Source organism: Coniosporium apollinis, assembly GCF_000281105.1.
Source record: "Coniosporium apollinis CBS 100218 chromosome Unknown supercont1.30, whole genome shotgun sequence".
Classification (NCBI taxonomy): domain Eukaryota; kingdom Fungi; phylum Ascomycota; class Dothideomycetes; genus Coniosporium; species Coniosporium apollinis.
Genome location: NW_006913292.1, coordinates 238,990 through 256,423, shown reverse-complemented (window position 1 = coordinate 256,423; position 17,434 = coordinate 238,990). Strand labels below are relative to the sequence as shown.

Sequence of the window (17,434 nt, the reverse complement as noted above, 5' to 3'; positions counted from 1 at the left end):
TTCTACCCACATCATCAACGCTCGAGAACTTCCTACTCCATCCCTATCACCTCTACCTCTCCTACTCCATGTCAATCAGCAGCGTCCTCCTCTACAGCCTCGGCGCCTGCATCCTCGGCCGCCGCATCCAAGAGCGCAAAAAGCACCGCACGCAACAAGAGCGTCTCCCCCCTCCCCCTCGCCGGCATGACAGCCGCCATGGCAAACGCTATCCGCGACGTCAACCGCAGCGTCGCCCCACAACCCGATACTAACCCCTCCACAGAACTGACCTCCGCCGTCCACCGCCAGTTCCGCAACTCGCACGAAGGCCACCGCCCCCACGCCGGCCTCGACCCAACCCGCGCCTCCACAGGCGTCGTCTGGACTTCCGAACGCGCCTACGAGCAAGGCTACCTCGACGACCCGTCCTCGTGGGCGAATCTCGGGCAGGGGGCTCCCGAAGTCGATGACGAGATCGAGGGATGCTTCGAGCGGCCGCATAGTATCGATGTGTCGATGACTGGCAGGGAGTACGGGCCCACGGCGGGGATTAAGCCGCTGCGGGAGGCGGTGGCGAGGCTGTATAACGAGCATCATCGCAAAGGGAAGAGGAGCCAGTATAGCTGGGAGAATGTGTGTATTGTACCGGGGGGAAGGGCGGGGTTGATTCGCATTGCGGCGGTCCTCGGGAATGCGTATTTGGGGTTCTTTATTCCGGATTATACGGCGTATAATGAGATGTTGAGCCTCTTCCGCAATGTGAGTTCTCTTGAGTCTTCCCTCTCTTTTACCATCAATTTCAGTAAAGCATTACCCCCCCCTCAAAACAACCCAAAAATATTCTCTCTCTACATCATTCAGGCTCTGGTTTTCGATCACAGACTGACCCTCCTACAGTTCGCCGCCATCCCCGTCCCCCTGAGTCGCGAAGACTCGTACCACATCCATCCCGATAAGCTAGGTGCTATCTGTTAGAAATGACCGGAGTAATAGCTGATACCCAAGCCAGATCGCAGAAGAAATCGCGCGCGGCACCTCCGTTATCCTCACCTCAAACCCACGCAACCCAACCGGCATGGTGGTCAAGAACCCCGAGCTTGCCCAGATCCAAGACATCTGTCGGGACCGCGCCACTCTCATCATGGACGAGTTCTACTGCGGCTACAACTACACCAGCAACTGTGACGGGACCGTCATCAGCGCGGCCGACAACGTCGAAGATGTTGATGAAGATGATGTACTGATCATCGACGGCCTGACCAAACGCTTCCGTCTCCCTGGCTGGCGCGTCGCCTGGATCCTCGGCCCGAAGGAATTCATCAAAGCCATCGGCTCCTGCGGCTCCTACCTCGATGGCGGGACCAATGTGCCCTTTCAAGAGGCCGCGGTCTCGATGCTCGAGCCGACGAAAGTGCGCAACGAGATGCGCGCGCTGCAGCGGCACTTTATGGAGAAGCGGGACTATGTCATTGGACGCCTGCGCGAGATGGGGTTCAAGATTGACTTTGTGCCGAATAGCACGTTTTACCTGTGGCTGGATCTGGAGTGCTTGCCGGAGGAGATCAACGATGGGCTCAACTTCTTCGCGGCGTGTTTGAAGGAGAAGACGATTGTGGTGCCTGGCATCTTCTTCGACCTGAATCCGAGCAAGAGGAGGGATCTTTTCGATTCGCCTTGTCATCGTGGGTTATCCCAGCTCTGCGTCTTTCCCGTCTCCTCACGGCCCCTTTTCTTCCCTAGCATCCAATCTTATCCCCTTCGTTCCCCTCTACGCTCGGTCCCGTTCGCGTAACTCATCTTCGTCCCTCTCCCCAAGCTAACCCCCGGTGACAGACTTCGTCCGCCTCTCCTACGGCCCCCGCATGGAAACCCTCGTCAAAGGCATGGACGCCATCCAGCGCATCGTCTCGAGGCACACCGGCCGCCAGTTCCCAAATCGTCCCGCGACGCAGCAGCCACACACCTCTCCGAAGCGGGCCAGGAGGCCGTCGATGGCGGCGGATATCATGGGCGGTGTCTAGTGGGTCTGGGAACAGGCCTGCGGGCGTGGGAGTTTTGCTGAATGGGTGGGGGTGAGCTGTGCCCTGTTACTGGAATAGAGTGTCGGCTTGTATTGGCTTCGGCAGATGGCGGTGTCGGGGCTGTGGCTGGCTGGCTCTGCATATCGAAACTCGAGCAATGACTTTGCCTGGCATGGGACTCAGTAGACAAATGAAGAACTTCTTACATGGGGTACTCAAGGATATGGATAGGTCCTGAGCGTGAGCCGTGCAGTGGTAGCGAAGAATCGCCGCGTGTGCTACTTTATGCCTCCGCTCTTCGCTCGCAAAACTATTTGTTGTCACGACATCCACCTCCTTTCTCATAAGGCTATAGATTGAAGAGAACTAGGCATCCCGTCCGCTTTGATGTTATCACTCAGCCTTAACACAATGTGAAGATTAATCAAGCAAACAGGACCTCAGAGGATGATGTTCAATGCTAAAGCTACGTCACGAAACGCCATAGCCAGCCCACATCAAAGCCCACAATCAAGGACTAGCGTCAGAGCCAGCGTCGAGTACCAACCTCAAAGCCCCTACCACAGCCGTGGGGACGGTGGAATAAAAAAGATGCGGTCAATAATTTGAATACCTCCAGATCCTTACACACATATCGGCGCTGGCAGTAGCGAAAATATTGCCCATGGGGCTGGTAGCCACTGACACAACTGCGGATGGCTGTGGTCAGCAATCACCCGCGAGCTCGAAGGTACTGGTCGCTTGAGCCACAATTTCAACTTACCTGCGTTTTCATGGCCTTGAATCCTCAAATGAGCAACACCGGTATTAGGATCCCAGAACTGCACGCCTCTGTCCTGAGAGCCGGAAAGCACCCAGGCATCGTCGGGAGTCATGGTGACAGCGAGAACAAAGTCCTAAGCACAAGTGATTTCAGCAATATCCTACAAACCTACATATCCTATATTAAGGCTTGCTCGCTTACCTTGTGGCCTTCGAACGTCTTGATGCACTTGCCGACCATCCATCCAGTCCCCGGGATATTTTCAGGTGGCATCGATAACTCCCACACCTTGATAGTTTTATCTAGAGAACCAGAGATAAGATCTTTGCCGTTCGGTGCGAAAGCGACAGAATAAACGCTGGCCTTATGGCCGTCTTTCCCCTCTAGATGCTCGACTAAGCGTCCGTTGCTAATATCCCAGATATAGACGCTACTATCAAGCGAGCCAGCTGCGACGAAGCGGTTATCGGGAGAGATAGCTATAGAAAAAAAGCCATCGTCGGCCGTGAATACCATGACCTGCTGGTTAGTGCTGGTATCCCATAGACGGACAGTGCGGTCGAAACCACCGGAAGCGATGAAAAGACCGTTGCGAGAGAAGTCGAGGGCGTAGATTTCTTCGTCGTGACCAGACAATTGGTGTCTGATTTGACGCGCTTCAATATCCCAGACCTGAACTTTGCTGTTAGCCTGTGCTGATGACACCCCTGAGATACTCGAAACCAACATACTCTAATAACCTTGTCATCGCCACCGGTAGCGAGATTCCTACCATCAGGACTGAAGCAAACACTTCGGATGTACGTGGCACCGTGCTCGAGACGGACTATCGACAAACCCATTTCGACATCGAAGATCGTAGCGGATCTTTTACAGCCAGTTGCAAGATAAAGACCGTCAGAGCTGAAGCGTACGCAGAGCACCACGTTTTGACACGGCAAGTCATGAATCAGATTCACGTCCAAAACACGACGTACGCGAGGATTGAAAACAGCGTGCCAGTCGGGCCCTTCTTTTTTGAACTTTTCTGGGAGTGTGTCCATGTGCAGGTCACAGAGAGCATTTCCGACGTCTGCTATCTCCGCTTCAAGACCAGCTCCTGTCGGCGGAGGCGGGCTCGGTGCTGCTGTGGAATCTGGAAGATCCTCGTCTTTCTCACAATCGCGATTTCCGAGTGTGCGTCGAACTTTAGATGGGATAGGCACTGTTTTCTTTTCGCCGTGGAAATTCCGCATATGGGCCTCGAGTCCCTTCCGATTCTGGAAGCCTATTCTGCTCCAGGAGCAGGTGGGCGTTTTGCAGAATTGGCGCCGCAGGTGCAGCGCTTCGTGTTGAGTCCTGAGCTGGTCCGATGCAAACCCCACAGATGCGTTCGGACAGGATGAATAGCGGCAGCGGAAGGCAGACGAAGCGTAGGAGCGTTTGAGAGCTGCCAACTTATCTTTGGTTACTCCAGGGATATCCTCTTCTGCAAGAAGCTGAAGTACAAAATTATTGAAGGTGTTCGTCAGCCTGCTGAAGAAAGTCCGATCATGGTGCAAAGCGTAGGTCTCGGCGTCTGTATTAATAATTCAGTCAACTGTACGCTCCGTAATTTGCAAAACATCGAGCTGTATATCTGTTCGAAAAGCAGGAGCACCCACCTTTCCCGCTTTCATAGGCTTCCTGGTTCGACATCCATCGAACGCGGAGAGTATCATGGACCAATTGATGCACAGGAAGGTGGGCCAGTAAGCCAAGGCGCTTGTCCAGTTGATCTTGTGAAGGATATCCGCCCAGAGAGGCAGCTCCGTTCTCACCGTTCTTCAACATCGTCGACAGCTGGTCATGCTTTTCGCGGACTTGGGAGAAGTGCAGCATAAGCGGGTGAGATTGATCCAGCGTACCAACACAGTACGCGTAAGTGAGGAGGTGCTCGACCCAGTATTCGCTTGCATATGGAACAAGTCCATAGAGACCGCTCGCAACTTGCATCAAGCAATCTCCTTCAGTCAGTCCTGGCCTCAGCAAGTCAAAACCAGACATCAGTATGGTTGCACAGGCGAATGCGATGTCATGGTGAGCTTCAATTTTTTTAATGGTGGTCATAGCTTGAGATGTCACAAGGAACCTAAAGGTAATCAATGCACGTCCTCAAATGTTCTTACTGGATGATCTTACTCTCTGACGGAGAAATGAACGAACACTATAGCGCTATCAGGCCGCTCCTCGATCAGAGGTTTACAAACATCGAGGACGCGTTCTACTACCGTGGAATTTCCATCCAAGGCGGTGTTCTCCGGGGTCAGAGCAATCCCATTCAGAAGTTCGAACTTCTTCAGCGGCCTTTGAGAAAAACAAACCCACTTCAGGATTCGCAAAGCTTTATCACGATCTCTTGGATTGCGCTCATCGCAGATGCGTGCCAGGATGCGGTTATACCTGGGAGGTATTCATACTTAGTATATCTAAGTACTTGAGAGCCTACGGAGTACTCACAATTCGGGTAAACCTGCAGGTATAGTTTTCACGATATCGTGAAGCTCCCGAATGCTATGAACGGTCTCTAGGGAGACCAAAACGAGATGAACCCAAAGGAACATTCCTGGAGTCAGGATCAGCTGAAATTCTCGAACTGGGTCTCCACACCATGCTTGCCATTCGCTTTCTCAGCGAGCGTACGTCTAGTATTGTCGACAACTGCTCCGTCATGTTCCAATTCACCAATGTCATCTTGCAATTCTAACAGTCTTTTCTGAATGAAACATTCGATGACATTGTCGACCGATTGGTGCTCGCGGCTAAGAGAGATCTCAGTTGCTATCTTAGTCTTTTTCCGCAAGTTGCGAGAGACTGTAGGTACATCCCGGCTGGAAACGAGGATTTTGCAAATGTGTGAGGAAGTACCAGTTGGCAACAGCTCTAGAATATGTTCAATAATGAATTTCTGCTCATCAGGATCGCATTCGTCGATGCCGTCAATCACAAGCCGCGAGGACTGGGCGCTGATGAGCAGATTCGGAAGAAGTTTCCTTAATGCTCTTAGAGATGCCGTTGAGTGTGAGAGAACGTATTCGTCGTGAACGTATCCCGCGAGGTCCGGGAACTTCTGAATGACCTGCGCAGTAAGTGACCGAAGAAGCCGAGTGGAAGTCTCCGCTGCACTGTTTCGATAGCTGAAGAAGTAGTAAAAGACATTGATCTTCTGCTTTTCCATTGATTGGACAAGACTTGAGCAGATGACGCTTTTGCCTTAAGTCTTATCGTCAGCAGGCGCTTCTACAAAAGCGCCCAGTTCCCTGCTTATTCCTCAAGACTTCATACTGAAATAGCTCACCTGCTCCTGGCTTCCCATGGAGCCATATCAGCGAGTGAGTTGGACTGTCCTTCAGCCACAAATCAATTTTGGTGTGCTTGATTAGCCAATCGCAGCTGCCCGGAAGGCACAGTCGTAAGATCCGATCAAGTTCGTCCTCTTGAGCGATGCCGCTTAATCCAAGCCAAGACATGACGTTAATGAGTTGAGCCGCATTTCTCTCCTTTTCTTTCTTGTCTTCTAGCTCTGTCTGCAGTTTCCTCCATTGTTTGGCTTCGGCAATGTGGACTGAATGGGCTTCTTTGTCGACTAGCTCGCTATGATAGGCCAAACTCGCAAGGATTGAATTGAATCGAGAATCGAAGCCAGCCCATGTTGATGTGAAGAGTATACTCCACGCTGTTTTAACAAGATTAGAACATCATCCAGCTACGAATACACAGGTACGCACATTTTCTGCGCACGAATTTGTACGCACGGCGGTGAAATTCTAGGATGTCGGCGTAGAAGATGGCGAGGACGGCCTGAAAGTCGTGATTCTCTTTCAGAGCCGCGCTCAGCCGATCAAAGCGTGGCAGGGCGTCTGCGATTTTCCCGTACGCTTCTATCAGCTTTTCGAAAACTTTAAGGTAATCAGCCGATAGCTGGTGGCCAATCAGTTAGCGACAGTGTGACAATTAATCATCTCGGGTCGCTTACCTGAAGCATTAATTTCACCGGAGCCTGGCATCTTCGTAAGTCACTGACTCCCTTAGGTATTTCTCAGATGAACTTACCCAGATCCAAGAAAGATAAGGCGTTCCGTTACACAAAATCTCAACTGACTTCGAATAATGCTCCAACCCATCCAGGAATGGCTGCAGGCGTCGCATGTTTCGCAGGCTCTGCCGTGCGGCAAGCTGCGTTTCGATCTGTAGGGCCGCATCCCTGACGTCCTTGAGCTCCGTGGTGCTGAACTGGCGGGAATCGTCTGGGCTGACCGTTGCCTCAAATCGCTCGAAGGCGTCGCGTATAGTTAAGCGCGCTTGCGGTGAAGCCCCAGCGGCCATCGTGGGTGCATCGGTGGGCAATACCTCGCGCCAGCCGCTGCCGCCCAGTCTCCCGCTGTTCGCAGCTGCTGTGCTTAGGCAGAGAGAGCGAGTGTCATATCAGACGTAGGCTGGGGATATTGGTGATTAAGATATGTAGAGAGGGGGAGTGGAGGCGCAGTCACCCTCCTGCAGCAAGGCAGCCTCGAGGCACTCAGCCTCTTCAGCCTCGCAGACGATTACAAGTCCGCGGCCATTCCCGTTCTTTTCTTACTTCCTGGATTCAGTGCAAGCGGTGCCTCTTGAACATTAACCGTACGGCTTCCTGTCGACTGATCTGACTACCCGACCACTGACCGTAAACGCTCCTTCGAATAACTCCGGGCCTGGTATGCTTCATCAAAGCTCTCCGGCTGTTGCAGGGAACGAAGATGCCCGGCCGGCCAAACGGCGTCGCCTCGACTTCACGGCAAGGGACGGATGCAGAACATGGACGAGCGCAGAGGCATGGCCAGAAGCCATGAGAGGAGGAGGCCTGCAACCCAACTCGATTGAAGGGCCGCTCGCACAGGCCATCAGTTACTCGGATTCTGTGGTTGCGAATCTGACCGTCGAGTCAAGTTCTTGCGTGGAGGAGAAAGACGCTATCGACGATACAGCCGCCTCCGTTGCCGTTGATGAGAGGGCTGTCATCTGTTTTGGTATGGTCGGTTCATCCATGACCTCTGTGTACTGTATGACCTCCGTCTAACCTCCGAACAGATAATCGACTTACCCATTGAGGTCTGTCCCGGTTCTGTTGTCACACAGAAGGGCATACAACACTCAGTATACCTAGATTCCGACAAATTCGTACACCGCACTACAGACAGAACTCTCATAGGCATCTTAGACAGTCATGCTGCAGAGGCCTTATCCAAGCTTTCAGCCGACGGTGAACTAGAGCTCCAGCTATCGTGCTCTTCGGAATTGGGCACGTGCAAAACCCAGCGCGAGCACACGATTGGCTTTCTCTCTGCCATCTTGTACGGCCCCAAAAGCCGCTCAGATGACATCGCAGACTTTACGGACAAATGTGGCCACTACTTGCAGGAGCCCTTGGGCTGCGATCGCAACGTTCCCTACTGCAATCCACATTGCCTCTCGAGCCTGCATGAGGATCCGCCGATGACATTCGACTTGCAACGAGAACAAAGCTTGCAATCGGATGAACACTTCCTGGCACCGACCAATATTCTCGCCAGGTTTGAGACTACCGAGCCTCTGCCACAGACACAGACACCTAGCGCACTGCGCAGTGAGCTGCATCCGTAAGTTGAGAGATTTCCAAACCAATCCAATGCTAATGCGGAAGTTGTTACTAGGCACCAGCAGCAAGCGTTGACATTTCTCCAGCTAAGGGAAAGGGGCTGGAACACCGCCGGAAACGACCGAGGCATTTGGACCAAAGAGACGAATGCTTCTGGTGCTGCATGGTATGTTGAAACACCCTACTCGCCGCCGCACGGTGCTAACTGATTTAGTAGTTATACAAACATCATCACTGGCCAACAGCAGCAGGAGACCCCTCCTTCGTGGAGAGGCGGGATACTTGCCGATGAAATGGGTCTTGGGAAAACTCTGAGTATGATTGCATTGATTGCATCCGACAAAGATGCTGAGAGTCCAACCAAACCCTTGAACCATTTGCAAGACCGTAGACGACGGATAGATGCAACACTCGTAGTGGTGCCGCCTTCTAGTAAGGCCGTATCCTTTCTCTGCAAACTGATCTAAAAGAGGTTAACACACTGCGTCAGCACTCTCTGTTTGGGAAACTCAATTGGTAACGTGCGTCAAGTCATTTCAGGAAGAGACAAAAAGAAGCTTCATGGCTGATATTCTTAAGACATCTCCGTCCTAACAAAATTGCTTGGATCAAGCACCACGCAAAGCACCGCTTCAACCCTGCAGCGACTGCGCATCAACCAGACATCGTCATCACAACCTACCAAACGATCGAGTGTGAGAAGAGAAAACGCGGTTCGGACGCCGACTCCCTCCTCTCGCTCCAATGGCACCGCATCATCCTCGACGAAGGTATGTACCACACCCACCTCTTCATCCCTGAACTGTCGCTCAGCATTCTGCTTCAAAGCCCACGTGATCCGTAACCGCGCAACCGCAACCGCCAAAGCCGTCGCTTCGCTGCACGCAACATGCCGGTGGGCAGTATCCGGGACGCCGATCCAGAACCGGCTAAGCGACTTCGTAGCGCTGTTCAAGTTTCTGCAGTTCCAGCCGTACGATGACCCTAGGACCTTCGACGACGACATCGCAAGCCTGTGGCGCGAGAACAACATCGAGGAGGCGGTCGAGCGGGTCAAGCGGCTCTTCGCATGTGTCATGCTGCGTCGTCTCAAGACCACCATCGCGCTGCCGGAGAGGCGGGACATGGTCGTGCGCATCCCTTTCAGCCGCGAGGAAGAGGCGCACTACCGGAGGATCGAGAGGCCCGTGAAAGAGATGCTCGACGATGCGACCCAGACAAACAGTAGCGGTACCGCCGGGCTCTGGGTTAGCGCGATCCAGCAGATAAACAAGCTGCGCATCGCCTGTAACTTGGGGCTCGCCGCGGCAGACTCGCAAAACTACAGACCGCCTGTACCATTGTGGTCAAGACTGGCGGACGATGATATCACTCAGAAGATCATTGCAACTCGCGTCTCTATGGGTGAGGCTTCCTGCGAGCAATGTCTACAGCTCGTCGACCTTCCCGTCTGCTATTCCCGTTGTGGTCGGCTCTATTGCGCCGGCTGCGCGCCTCTCTTAAGCTCTCAGATGTCAACGCCTTGCCCATGCGGGAGCGCCGTTCCTTGCTCACTTCAGCCGTTTCTTTCCGCTCCCGCCATCACCACGACGCCATATCTCACCCCACCGAGTGAAACCTCTGCATCTCCTTCCGACGTTGAAGGATGCGAAACCAACGATGCGTCCAGCAAGGTTCGAGCTTTGGTTTCAGACATCCGTAGCAATCTGGCTGAAAAGAGGTACGTAATTCTCTCACCACCACCTCTTACGGCAGTAATTCTGCCATCTGACCGTTCGCTGACGAGTTCCCTCCCTCCAGTGTTGTCTTTTCCTTTTGGACATCGAGCCTCGACATGGTCCAACGCGCCCTCAAGACAGCGGGCATCCACTGCGTGCGCATTGACGGCAAAGTCTCCACCAGCGGCCGGCGGCGCGCTCTGGAGCGGTTCCAGAACGATGACGCGACCAGAGTCGCCTTGCTGACCATCTCCTGCGGAGCCGTTGGGTGAGTGCTTGGATAACTTTCTCGCGTAGATGAGTTTTTCTTTTCTGTAAAAACGAAAACAAAAGAAAAGAAGAAGACGAATGAGAAAAGTTACATGACCTGACAACAAAAAGGATCGATTTGACCGCAGCATCCCGCGCACACCTCCTCGAGCCGCAGTGGAATCCCTCCTTGGAAGACCAGGCCCTAGCGCGCATTCACCGCATAGGGCAGACGCGACCTGTCACGACGATTCGCTACATCATGAGGGACTCGTTCGAAGAGGTAAAGTTTCCCCATTATCGGGAGTGGCGAGTACCTGGCTAACAGGTTCATAGCATATTATCAACGTTCAAGACCGTAAAAAGCTTTTAGCTGATTTGCTTTTATCAAACAACACATCGTCGCAGGTGAGTCATACTTGAATAGATCAGCTACAGTAGATAAGAAGCTAAGTGTTTAATTTAGAACTTACGGTCATTAATTTAACATTTGAATCGAGTCTCTATGTGTACAGTTCCCATTGGAGTTCATGTCAGCCAGTATCCCGAAACGGCACGGTGGGGCCGCAAGGCCGCAAGGCCGTGAACCTATCGTCGGGTAGGTGGTGACGGCGTGATACCACCTTGCGGCGGAGGCTCCAATTTAGGCTCTATCGATGGAGGCTTTAACAGAGGCGCGGCTAGTGATCGCGGCATTGATCGACGGCGGCGATGATGGCCATCGGGAGGCGTGCGGGCAATGAAGCTTTTAAGCAGAACCACTCGAGCGAGCTGTGCGATATCGGCTAAAGTGTCTTTAGACTGCTGGATGTCTTTGAGCTTTGGCCATGTCCCCTTCTACCCATTGCAGCGATATTGCGGACTGAAAAAAAACCGGTTCTGTGTTTTTTGAGAGGACTCTCGGACGAGGCTACTGGGCTGGTTCGGGGTCTCACATATATACAGGCAAGGGGAGCACTAATGCTGCTAAGCGTATCAAATTTTATCTGCTCATAAATATTTATATTATGCGCCTAGTAGAAACCTAACGCTAAATCCTTAGCATCGTCGTAAGCTGTATAATAGAATCAGAAAACAACTGTGTCATTTTAAGCACCAGGGTGCTATGCATTTCTTATTCAGTGTTTACACTTTTCTACCATAGCACCAGTCTTCATCTAGCTTAGGGAAATTTTTGAATGCAGGCCGCGGAAGTCTAACGTTCTCTCTAGGCTGTCTCTATTCCACGTTGTTCTACAGACAGGCCTTCTGTTCTAAGCGCGGCAACATCGTGTGCCTCCTCGTCCACAATTACGGCCCGCTTGACTACCGACTACTACAGACTGGGCTCTGACGTCACCTCTGCTACGAGTGCTTGCTCATTGACTGTAGACAACACTTTCATTCTAGAACACCATTTTCAAGGCCTCGTGTGCCAGTCTCTGACCTCGTCATTCAGGGCCAGCGCACAAATATTCCCAGCCCCGACCGTCCCCTACCGAATATGTGGGGGATGGCTTCGATCTATCTGCGCTGGCGGTGGTGCGGCGGTCATGCTTCCCAAGCTTGCAAAAATTCTTAGTGAAGTTGCGAATGGTTAGATAATGCGATCTATAGGGCGAACCTCGTGCTCAAGTTTTATCAAAACTGGCTAAATGGCTTTTCGCGTCGTTCCTCTCAAGAAGCCCTTGCATGCGTAACGTTCACAAGACACTCACTACGCACAGCAGCCGCACCTCTACGTCTTACTGCAGCTCCCGGCCGCTTCCCCGCCATTTCTCCCTCACATACCTCTACCACCTCCCCGTCCCATAGAGTCCACACAAATCCAAACCCCCGTCTCTATCCCCCTAGGCCCCACACTACCCCTCAAGCACCCGTCTCGCCCCCTCCGTAATCCTCTTAACCTCCTCCCCGCCCCTCTTAACAACAGCCTCCATCTCCTTCTGCGCCTTCTGCAGGTCGTCCGGCCGGACCTTCCGTCCCTTCTCCAGGCTCCGGAGCTTCTTCTGGTGCGCGGCGCGCGCGTTCTTGACGGCTAGGTTCGCGGTTTCGGCCGCCTTGTGTGCGGCGTCGAGGGCTTGTTGGCGGGATTCGCCGGTCGGTGGGGGGACGGTCACTAGCAGGGTGGTGGGGCTGTCGGGGGAGGGCTGCGGGGTTAGGTTGTGGGGACTGGAGGCGATGGCGGAGGTGAGGGGCTTGAGGTGCTGGTGGGTGGGGCGTAGGTTAGTGGGTGTTTGTCTCTGTCCCTCGGGGCATGTAGAGGAGGAGGCTGGGGCTGGAGTGGGAGCCCAAAAGCAGCAACTTACTTCTGCTTCGCCGGCAATGATGCTGATGGTCCTCCCCCTCGGCACCACCTGCGCGATGTCGGATAGCCGCACAGTCTCTTTGCTCCCTTTCACGAGCGTCACGCGCAGCGACTCCAGCTTCTCGGGGTTGAAGCGCCCCCCGGCGCGCAGCTGGGAGAGGTCGTGTGTGAGTTTTTCGATTGCTCTCAGGATGTTTGCTTCGAGAGTCGAGAAGTCGAAGGCCTCGTCTGTGGACGTCGGGGCTGCGGCGCCCTCGACTGGGGGGGAGGAGTCGGTGGAGGCATGTGAGCGGTTGACCTTGCCGGTTTTCTTGAAACAGGACGGGCTGGTTGTGAAGGTTCGGTGTGGTGACGATGGGTATACATGAATTGGTGTGGGAGTGTGGTATGATGCGGGTATAGGTGTACTGGCGCCGGTTCAGAAAGCGATGCTCAAGGTGGAGTATAGTGTGCCTTGCGGTACCTTCTTTGGCAGACCAGCTTGCCAATTGGTCGGGGAGGGAGCGGCAGTACAGCTCTCGAGCTTCGTGATAGGACTCTAGCGGACATTGTGGTTGTTGTGCTATACTGTATACGAGCACAAGACTGGCACGAAGCTCTCTTGAGCTCCGAGCTTCAGCCTTGCATGAGTGATCGCCATGGCGTTTCAACCACACGAACTCACATGCAAGTGATTGAGGCTGTGCGCCCCACACCTCGTATTCCTCCACCTTTGCAGCCGAGAGACACAAGGCAGACTTACTCGAATACATACAAGAAGCTTCTCTGCCTCAGTCTTCCATCATGATACGAAGAGAGCAGCGTCTGTGCCAGGCCAACCTTGATGCCCCAGGCTGAAGTATGGCTACCATCGTCAATCTTACGCCTAACCCACGTCCACTACCAGACAAGGGGGGTGAATTGAGCATTAAGGTATATAGTACATCTTGTATGCCATAACAATCAAGCAACTCAGAATCTATACAGCAAGTCAAGCTCTCAACAGCCTCCACCTCCTCGAGCAATACCTCCCACCCCACAGACAACGTCCAGAAGTCGACCTACCACATCTACCACAAGCGCGACTCCCACTACCTCATCACGCCCCGCGCCGATGCCTACAAAGATCTGTGCTCGCCCTCCCGCCGCGAAAAGCGCGCGCACGCCTCTGCAAAGAAGGAGCAGAAAAGACTACAGAAGCTGAATGGCGGGGCGATAGACGTAGACCCCGGCGTCGAGGCCCAATCCTACTTCGTGCACACGCCGTACGTCTCCTTCCGCAACCCACCGCGCACCTTGAGACGGGGCAGCTCGAAAGACGGGCCTGTGGTCTGTCTGATACACAATTCGTTGTGGTGGAAGGAGTGGGTTGTGCAGGTGGGAGGGGCGCTTGAGGAGGACGGTGTTGTGGATCCGAGGGGAGTTGTGGGCGAGAGGTTCGTGCGGGCACACGACAAGACCGACGAGAAGAGTCTGCGGGGCTACCCAGTCCGGTCGTGGAGGCTGTGGGGCGAGACGGGGAAGGCGTTTCATCGGGAGACCAACCTGCTGCGGAAGAAGTCTAAGGCTGGGACGGTTGCTACGACGTCGGAACTTGACGTGGACGGCAACACCAGTGTTGTAGCGAGAGACCGCTCCCCGCCGACTGAGGACGAACCGGCAGATATCTCATCCGTCGAAGAAACGAAATACATAGCCACCACAGCCATCGAGAAGCCTCCCTTAGCGGACCAAGCCCTCCGCCTCATCTGGACCTCCCCTTTCTCTAAGGCCACGAGGCGCTATCATTTCCACTACGCCGGCATCGACTTCTACTGGAAAGGCACAAGCACTCTTAGACAAAGCGGGTTCTGGGGCTCCTGGCTGCACTTCAACCACCTCAAGCTTATGGCACAGCTTCCTATCGATCCTACGGCAGTGTTGGACAAAGGTGACTCAAACATGGGCGGGAAGAGGGAGGTTATGCTCGCGAGGTATACGTCGAATATCTGCGAGAAAAAGGCAGGTATGCTTGAGGTGTTTGACTCGGCTGTTTTACGGTTGCTTCGAGAGCATATGCCATCCGTCCAACTGGGTAGTGAGACGGTATTGGCAGAGCACGACGCAGAAGCCGCGGCCCCCCTACTGCACGAAGGGCATGACGCTGAGGATGATGTTGCAGCTGTGCGTCGTACAAGGCTTTATGACCTTATCATCTCGACTACTGTGTGCATGATCATTGGCGAGGCGCAGAAGCGGGCTATGGCCCGGAGGTTCGTCGAATTGTGTCTGGGCGAGGCTGGCTCTGGTGGGGGATAATACGTCTACCGTCGTGTTCTGGTTCCAATCGTCTGTTTCATGGCTTTATCTATTAGTCGTGTCTCTGGCCTACCTGTTGTTGTTCTGCATAGACGTCCGTGATAATCGTCTCTGGCAATCACACCAAGCTCAAGCCGCGACTAGTGCAGTTGTGTCCAAACGGTACTAAGCCTACGGATGGTACCCTTATCTGCATTGGTGATCAAGTCATCATCTCCATTAGCCGTGTGTCGTCGGTATGTTAATTCCCACAGGTTATAGCAGCCCGCTAGCCATCCTTCCACTCCCAAACCCGATCTTCCGCTCAAACCGCCTTCAGCCTTATGATCAGCTTACCACCAGTCGGCCCGGCAGTATACCTGTCAAGCTGCTCGATTCCCGCATCGTCCACAATCGACGTCTCAAAACTCGAATAAATCGCCGCAACGATATATTTCATCTCTACCGCCACGGATGCCGCTAGTCAGCCCAACTCACATCTCACGCCACCTTTCTCTCATCATTGGATAGGGACCCTCGTCGAAGACTTACGGTAAATCGCCAGATTACTCCCCACACACATCCGTCCCCCACTCCCAAATGCCCAGAACCACCGCCCCATCTCGCGCGCCTGCTCGCCGTCCTCGGCGCTCACAACCTCGCCCTTCTCATTCAACCACCGCTCAGGCTTCCACGCCTCAGGGTCTGGAAACACGGCGTCGTTGCGGTGCAAACTGTATGCCTGGCAACTGACCCGCACGCCGGCAGGGATGTCGTGGAACTCGTGGCCCGGCGGTCCCAGACTCGTCCCCGGCGGCGTGACGCGCGGCTGCGGGCCGGGGATCGCGGGATGCCGGCGCAGGGTCTCCTGCATGATGGCGTGGAGGAGGGGGAGGGCGTCCAGGGCCTTGTAGTCCGGGAGCACTGGCGCGTCAGCAGCGGCGGCGGCGGCGGTAAGGGGCGGCGAGAGAGTCAGCAGTTCGTTCCGCAAAGCCTTTTGCAGCGCGGGACGCTGGCTGAGCTCGTGCACGAGATAGGTCAGCGTGATGCCGCTGGTGTCGAAGCCTGCGGCGAGGTGGTCGTAGCATTCGGATGCGATGGCCAGGTGGTGCGTCGAAGGGGGCGTGAGGGGGTCGATGGTCGCTTTTTCGGGATCTTTGGTCAGCGCCGCTGCGAGCTGCGCGTAGACGGTCGGGTAGCTGGTGGATTCCCGCTGTGAGCCCTTGGATGTGTCGGTGGGTGAGCTGAGCATGGATAGGCGTGCTGCGTCGAAGATCTGCATGGCCCACGTCTCGATCTCGGCGTTCGCGGCGTCGATACGGCGGGGGACGAGCCGGATGCCGATGCGGCGGAGGAAGGAGGTTAGAAAGGGGAGCTCTTGGGTGTAGAAGAGGTAGGACGGGCGGCTGTTGAAGACTTCCAAGATGCGGGTGCGTTCTTGTAGGTCGTTGCTGAAGTCTGTGGCTGCGTCTGTGCCGCACATGTAGGAGGAGACGAGGTCCATGGCGATGCCGCTGAAGATGGCATAGATGTCCACTGGGGTAGCGCAACGCGCATAGGTGGAGAGTCGTGGGATGAAGTTATCATGGAGGAGATGCTGGGTTATGGTCTTGAGGGATGGCGAGGAGGCCAGGAAGGACTTAGAGTAGATGTTGGAAATGATTCGTTTGCGGACAGAATGGGGCTTGTTGGCAATCGTGGAGAACATGTTCGGGAGTCTGAAAAGGTGATGTAAGCTGCCTTGTCATAGCTGGACGAAGGGCTGTCTTGTCTCAGAGGTATCATGAAGTGCTCTCGGCCATAATCTCCGCTGCCTGGAGGGCCCAACAACCTTGGCTGGCAAGGAGATCTAAGAAGCCGTGACTCGGAACATGCTTGAGCTTGAATAGTACAGAGCAGGCTCTCCAGAGAGGTACAAACCGCATATAAACCATAAGGATCTGGTTTGTTTCTTCTGCAAAGGAAGAGGAGAGAAAGTGGCAGCAATCATTAATGATGAGCAAATTCTCATACGCTAAAGTCAAAAAGAACTTTCGAGGTGAAGACAGAATTCATATGAGATCATCTGTACTCTACAAGCAAACGGAACACGACAGACTCACCCATAGTTCCGAAAAGCACGCGGATACCACTCATGCTTATCAAACCCCCCAGCATAGATCGTCTGCAGCCCTCCCTTGACAGAGTTGACACTGAGCTCACTGGGACCAATTCGAATAACAGGTCCGAGTCTCTCATGTGCAGCATGAATACTTCGAATTTCCCATTCCGTGAGGCGCTTCCATAGGATCCAGGCCGGCGATACATGGCATATTGGGTGAGGCGCCGGAATCTTAGATAGCGGAGAGATAAAGGCAGGGTAGATGATAAACTTGTAAAGAACAAGTGCAGCGAGAATGAGGAAGGCTATGAGAGGAACACTGTGCATAGCCATCTCTGCGGATCTTGGAAGGGATTGCGAATGGAAAGTGACTGGAAGAAAGATGGCGGAGACATGGCATGCACGCTCGCTATCCAATGCAGCTT

The 17,434-nt window shown here is 54.0% G+C and overlaps 6 protein-coding genes across 6 annotated transcripts; 3 read left to right on the top strand and 3 right to left on the bottom strand.

Annotated features, from left to right (window-relative positions):
• Positions 1-198: 198 nt before the first annotated feature.
• Positions 199-2,003, top strand: W97_06273 (aminotransferase, classes I and II; the record flags this gene model as incomplete). The annotated part of the gene is made up of 3 exons (XM_007783998.1): positions 199-741; positions 992-1,664; positions 1,816-2,003. 3 exons carry the CDS (start codon positions 199-201, stop codon positions 2,001-2,003), a joined length of 1,404 nt encoding a protein of 467 aa, XP_007782188.1.
• A 597-nt stretch (positions 2,004-2,600) lies between these two features.
• On the bottom strand, positions 2,601-7,110 carry W97_06272 (uncharacterized protein; the record flags this gene model as incomplete). Its single annotated transcript, XM_007783997.1, has 12 exons — positions 2,601-2,692; positions 2,767-2,899; positions 2,968-3,438; positions 3,498-4,324; positions 4,410-4,876; positions 4,927-5,187; positions 5,245-5,350; positions 5,395-5,997; positions 6,083-6,460; positions 6,513-6,705; positions 6,761-6,784; positions 6,838-7,110. 12 exons carry the CDS (start codon positions 7,108-7,110, stop codon positions 2,601-2,603), a joined length of 3,828 nt encoding a protein of 1,275 aa, XP_007782187.1.
• A 1,146-nt stretch (positions 7,111-8,256) lies between these two features.
• Positions 8,257-10,690, top strand: W97_06271 (uncharacterized protein; the record flags this gene model as incomplete). Its single annotated transcript, XM_007783996.1, has 8 exons — positions 8,257-8,399; positions 8,454-8,564; positions 8,616-8,830; positions 8,889-8,919; positions 8,978-9,168; positions 9,227-10,122; positions 10,185-10,384; positions 10,498-10,690. 8 exons carry the CDS (start codon positions 8,257-8,259, stop codon positions 10,688-10,690), a joined length of 1,980 nt encoding a protein of 659 aa, XP_007782186.1.
• Positions 10,691-12,206: 1,516 nt separating this feature from the next.
• W97_06270 (uncharacterized protein) lies at positions 12,207-13,201 on the bottom strand (the record flags this gene model as incomplete). The annotated part of the gene is made up of 3 exons (XM_007783995.1): positions 12,207-12,551; positions 12,654-13,059; positions 13,116-13,201. 3 exons carry the CDS (start codon positions 13,199-13,201, stop codon positions 12,207-12,209), a joined length of 837 nt encoding a protein of 278 aa, XP_007782185.1.
• A 291-nt stretch (positions 13,202-13,492) lies between these two features.
• Positions 13,493-14,929, top strand: W97_06269 (uncharacterized protein; the record flags this gene model as incomplete). Its single annotated transcript, XM_007783994.1, has 2 exons — positions 13,493-13,564; positions 13,619-14,929. The coding sequence occupies 2 exons, from the start codon at positions 13,493-13,495 to the stop codon at positions 14,927-14,929; spliced, it is 1,383 nt and encodes a 460-aa protein (XP_007782184.1).
• Positions 14,930-15,233: 304 nt separating this feature from the next.
• Positions 15,234-17,342, bottom strand: W97_06268 (uncharacterized protein; the record flags this gene model as incomplete). Its single annotated transcript, XM_007783993.1, has 3 exons — positions 15,234-15,370; positions 15,461-16,626; positions 17,011-17,342. 3 exons carry the CDS (start codon positions 17,340-17,342, stop codon positions 15,234-15,236), a joined length of 1,635 nt encoding a protein of 544 aa, XP_007782183.1.
• Between the last annotated feature and the right edge of the window lie 92 nt (positions 17,343-17,434).